This window comes from Pempheris klunzingeri, chromosome 1 (assembly GCF_042242105.1).
Source record: "Pempheris klunzingeri isolate RE-2024b chromosome 1, fPemKlu1.hap1, whole genome shotgun sequence".
NCBI lineage: Eukaryota > Metazoa > Chordata > Actinopteri > Acropomatiformes > Pempheridae > Pempheris > Pempheris klunzingeri.
The window spans coordinates 20344983-20348778 of record NC_092012.1 but is presented as its reverse complement, the minus strand read 5'-3'; the positions used below and the strand labels follow the sequence as shown (position 1 = coordinate 20348778).

The following is a 3796-nucleotide window of genomic DNA, read 5'->3' as shown; positions in this document are numbered from 1 at the left end:
AGGCCAAATCAGCAATTTTTACCATAAAATATGTACAATCACATACTGTGCAGGTTACAATTCGTGATAAAGAATTTTGGTTTAAAAAAATAAATAAAAGGAGGCAAATGATGTTTTTCGGGAGGAAGAAAATATTTATTTGTAAAAAATATATGGTAGAAATGACTCCTTTCAGAAAGATAAAGGATGTTTATGTTCAGTCAGTGTCTGTCTAAATAAATCATTAGAAATGAAGCAGCGTTGAAAGCAGAATAATTATTGGAATTTCCTAATTTCCCAAGTTTGTAGCTACACCATTAAAGAAAACCTGCATTTATTGAGTTATTGCAGTTTAGTGGAGAACTTGTTTGGATAAAGCTCTATTAATGTGACCTGGTCATGTGCTGTTAATCAGTCATCTGGGTTTCTGGCAACAATAATATCATGAACAGTAGCAGACAAACAGTTTAAAGAGTTCAAATGTTAAGCAGTTCTAATACTGTGTAACTTTAATCAGTACGTTCTGCCTGTAAATATAAATGCAAACATTTCATTAGAAAAAGTTCATCAACCGATTGTCTGAATTGTCATTACTCTGAGTTACCTGGTTAACAGGTACTCCAGCTTTCACCTTTTGATAGAATACAGTCAATAACAACAACACAACACACAGCCTCAAAAATAGGAAGTTAGTGTGGGGCTGTTGTATTTGATTGCATTATGTCTTACAGCACATGTACCAGTTTAACTAAAACTCTACATTTCCTGCAATGTCTACTTCATAAGTAGTAGTAACGGAACGGTGGCCCCATTACCTACATTCAAAATAAGAGACACTTCTTCCTGTTTTCAAATCAAGAGGCAAAGCTCTTGATACGTCGACAACTGTGTAACACTGAATTATAAAGATCTACACATTGATATTTGTAAAAGTGCTGGTGATCCAAAAATAAATATCAACAAGTTATAACAGTTAAAAATGTCTTTTTACAGTTTGCATGCTTGAAGAAGCATATTCATACAAGCCACCAGTCATACGCAGTTTATTGCCTTCCGACCTGATCTTTAGTCCTCAAACTCTGCAGCATAAAGCACTTGCTGGAATTTCATCCGCACCTCCATTCGTTTTTTAATAGTGAGCCTCTTCAGCGAGGGCAGAAGACTGAGGAGAAACAGTTCATCTTCATCCCGGAGGTTGGTGAGGGCATCTGCAGGGCTGATCTCAGTTTCTGTGGTGGTTGGCCTTTTACGTTTAAGAGAGACTCCCATCTCCTGATGGTTGTTTGAACAAGACTCAACAAGAGAAAAGCTGGTACTAACGACAGGCAGGGTGCCGTGCTGGTCCTTCTCGCCTTTGTCACGCTCTCTCTCCAGGTCATCGCCACTTCCAGCTCCCTGTATGGCATGACAGCAGCATACAGTATTAATGGCTAACACGGACAACATCAGGGATGACAGGTTTCCATTTCTTCACAGCGATCGCAGCCAAAAATATCAAAGACCCTTAGACAACCTAACCCGCTTCTGGGAACCAAACAGTTTAACAGCTTTGACTGAGCTCTACTTTCTTGCAAGTATGCGGATGAAAATAGATTATTTCAATATGAAAAGAAAAGAAAATGAGCATATTTGTAATATTTTTTCATACTATTCTGTGATGTCTGACTGATTAATCATCACGTGGATATCATGGTCCAATATTAGTGTTTCAAAAATATATCGTGTTTGCTAATAAATGACAAAATATTGCAGTAGAAAATAGCCAATGGAATGTTTGAAATAAAGTAATTTAGTAATATAGTTTGTCCACCAGAGAGCACCACTGAGAGCATTTTTGCATTTGTAAAGCTCAGTAAATGATCAGTATATGCAGGGCCTTTAGGTGTCTGGATCAAAAACATGTTTATATTGTGTATTTAGTTTGTGTTTAAAATAATATTAGTGAATGGAATTGTGATGCATGTTTTTCATCCTCAAAAACGACACAGGTAACTTTGTGTCCCACCTAAGGAAGCTGTTAACGTGCTTGGGTGCGTTTATTTTGAAAGTGATCCCGGATATTCCGTAAGGCTGACGTCAGCAATGATGGCGGTTTTCATGACTTTACCTCGACTTGTGAAACAGTCATGTTGGTGGTCGTTTCACGGTGTTTAATGTGAGCGTCGAGCCACTGCAACGAGGTGTACAGTGCTGGGATTGGTTTCCTCCCGCCGGGGTCACCACTCTTCTTTACCTGTACACGCCGTTTGGCCTTTGCGAATTTGTCGCGAAGGTATCGCCATCTTTTGCGACAGACGCTCTCCTCTGTGCACAACGTTCGGGCGACCTCTTTCCATGAATTATTAGCCATTTGCGTGTCTTTATATGCCTTACATGATGTGTTGTATAAATTTTCATACTTCCTCACCGCCTCGGACAGCTTATCCTCAAAACTGTCCATTGGTGTAGAACCTTCTGTCAGCGGAAAAGCGGGAATGACATTTCCGCTTTTCCGCATTAACCACGCCCACTAAAAAATCTGACCAATCACATAATAGTTCTCGGACACCACGCGAGAAAAAAAGTTCTGCCCAGATGATGTGTTGAGATCGAGAACAAGCAGTGAGAACTCCCAAACCAGGGCTGCGAGAAAAGAATGACGTCATTTTTTTCTCGCAGCCCTGGGGGAGAGAACAAATTTCTCTGTTCTTGCGGAGTATGTACAGGTCTTTAGTTTGTAAATAAAATAGGTGTCGGTGTGGTTGGGGATGCGTAACTGTGTATAAAGATAGATTATTTACATTTCTACAGAGCTAACACACTGTGTGCTTAACTTAGCTTTGCCTAGTGTTTCCATAGGTTAAAAGCTAGCTAAATGACAGTGTTGAGCTAGCTTTATAAAGTCACACGTACTACATGTTGAGTCAGTGAATGGCAGGCAGGTGGAGCCGCACCTCGTCGGTCTCCCCAAGGCCCGATCCGGGTCTGGGCTTCACGTAGGCGCTGAGCCAGGCCAGCTGGTTGAAGAGCACCGGGACGGGCCTCTCCACCTGGCTGTCGTCTGTTAGCGGAGGGAAGCTTCTCTTGGCCATTCGCTTCTTCGCTTTACAGAACTTGTCGCGCAGATTTTTCCATTTCAGCTTCACCTCCTCCTCCGACTTTCCCATGTTGTCTGCGATCTCCTTCCACGACAGGTGGCCCTTCAGGCTGTCCTTGTAGTCCCGCCGGGACTGATCGTACAGGTTCGGGTGGTCGCGGATCAGGTCCGCCAGCTTCTTCTCAGTACTGTTCATTTTGTCTTCGCCTCACCGCGAAGTCCTTTCGTCGGCAGACAACGACCGAGATTCGTCCTGTTCGCCAAGCTAGAGTTGGCAGAAGGAAGTACGAAGCTCACTTAATTCAAAATAAAAGATTTGTCTTCCTTAAACAAGATATCACTATTTATTAGGAAAAGTTCATTTTCCTCACACTGGAACAGATAGGACCTCCATGGTGGATGATTGAAGCTGCCTTTTCTACAGTAAAAGGCCTGAGTATGTCTTCCATCTGAGGTGAAAATATTAGGCCCTTCAGTGATTACAGGACTCTCAAACATGGTTACTAGGGCCACAATCAAATAGATAGCCACATGGCTCCAAATAAGAGCATACGATTGTATTCACATACATCAAACACAGAAACTGCTCAAAAACATGTCTGTTAACTTCAATTATTTGATCTTTTGTCTCTTTCTATGCATATTTGTATTATATGGCATAAAAAAGCAGTTGACATTTAATCCTGTTTGTAATAGACACTTTCATTCATTGTTGTATCTCTGTTTGAAAATGTGTAATTC

At 41.1% G+C, this 3796-nt stretch overlaps 1 protein-coding gene across 2 annotated transcripts; it reads right to left on the bottom strand.

Moving 5' to 3' along the window:
- Positions 1 to 200: 200 nt before the first annotated feature.
- On the bottom strand, positions 201 to 3271 carry LOC139198771 (transcription factor Adf-1-like). Of its 2 annotated transcripts, none has more exons than XM_070827713.1 (2): positions 2913 to 3271; positions 201 to 1374 (listed from the first exon to the last, which is right to left on the bottom strand). In XM_070827713.1, the coding sequence occupies exons 1-2, from the start codon at positions 3249 to 3251 to the stop codon at positions 1045 to 1047; spliced, it is 669 nt and encodes a 222-aa protein (XP_070683814.1). In that variant the 5' UTR covers positions 3252 to 3271; the 3' UTR covers positions 201 to 1044. The 2 variants fall into 2 exon arrangements, with proteins under 2 accessions (XP_070683814.1, XP_070683822.1); XM_070827721.1 differs by lacking the exon at positions 2913 to 3271 and adding an exon at positions 2087 to 2429.
- Positions 3272 to 3796: the final 525 nt, after the last annotated feature.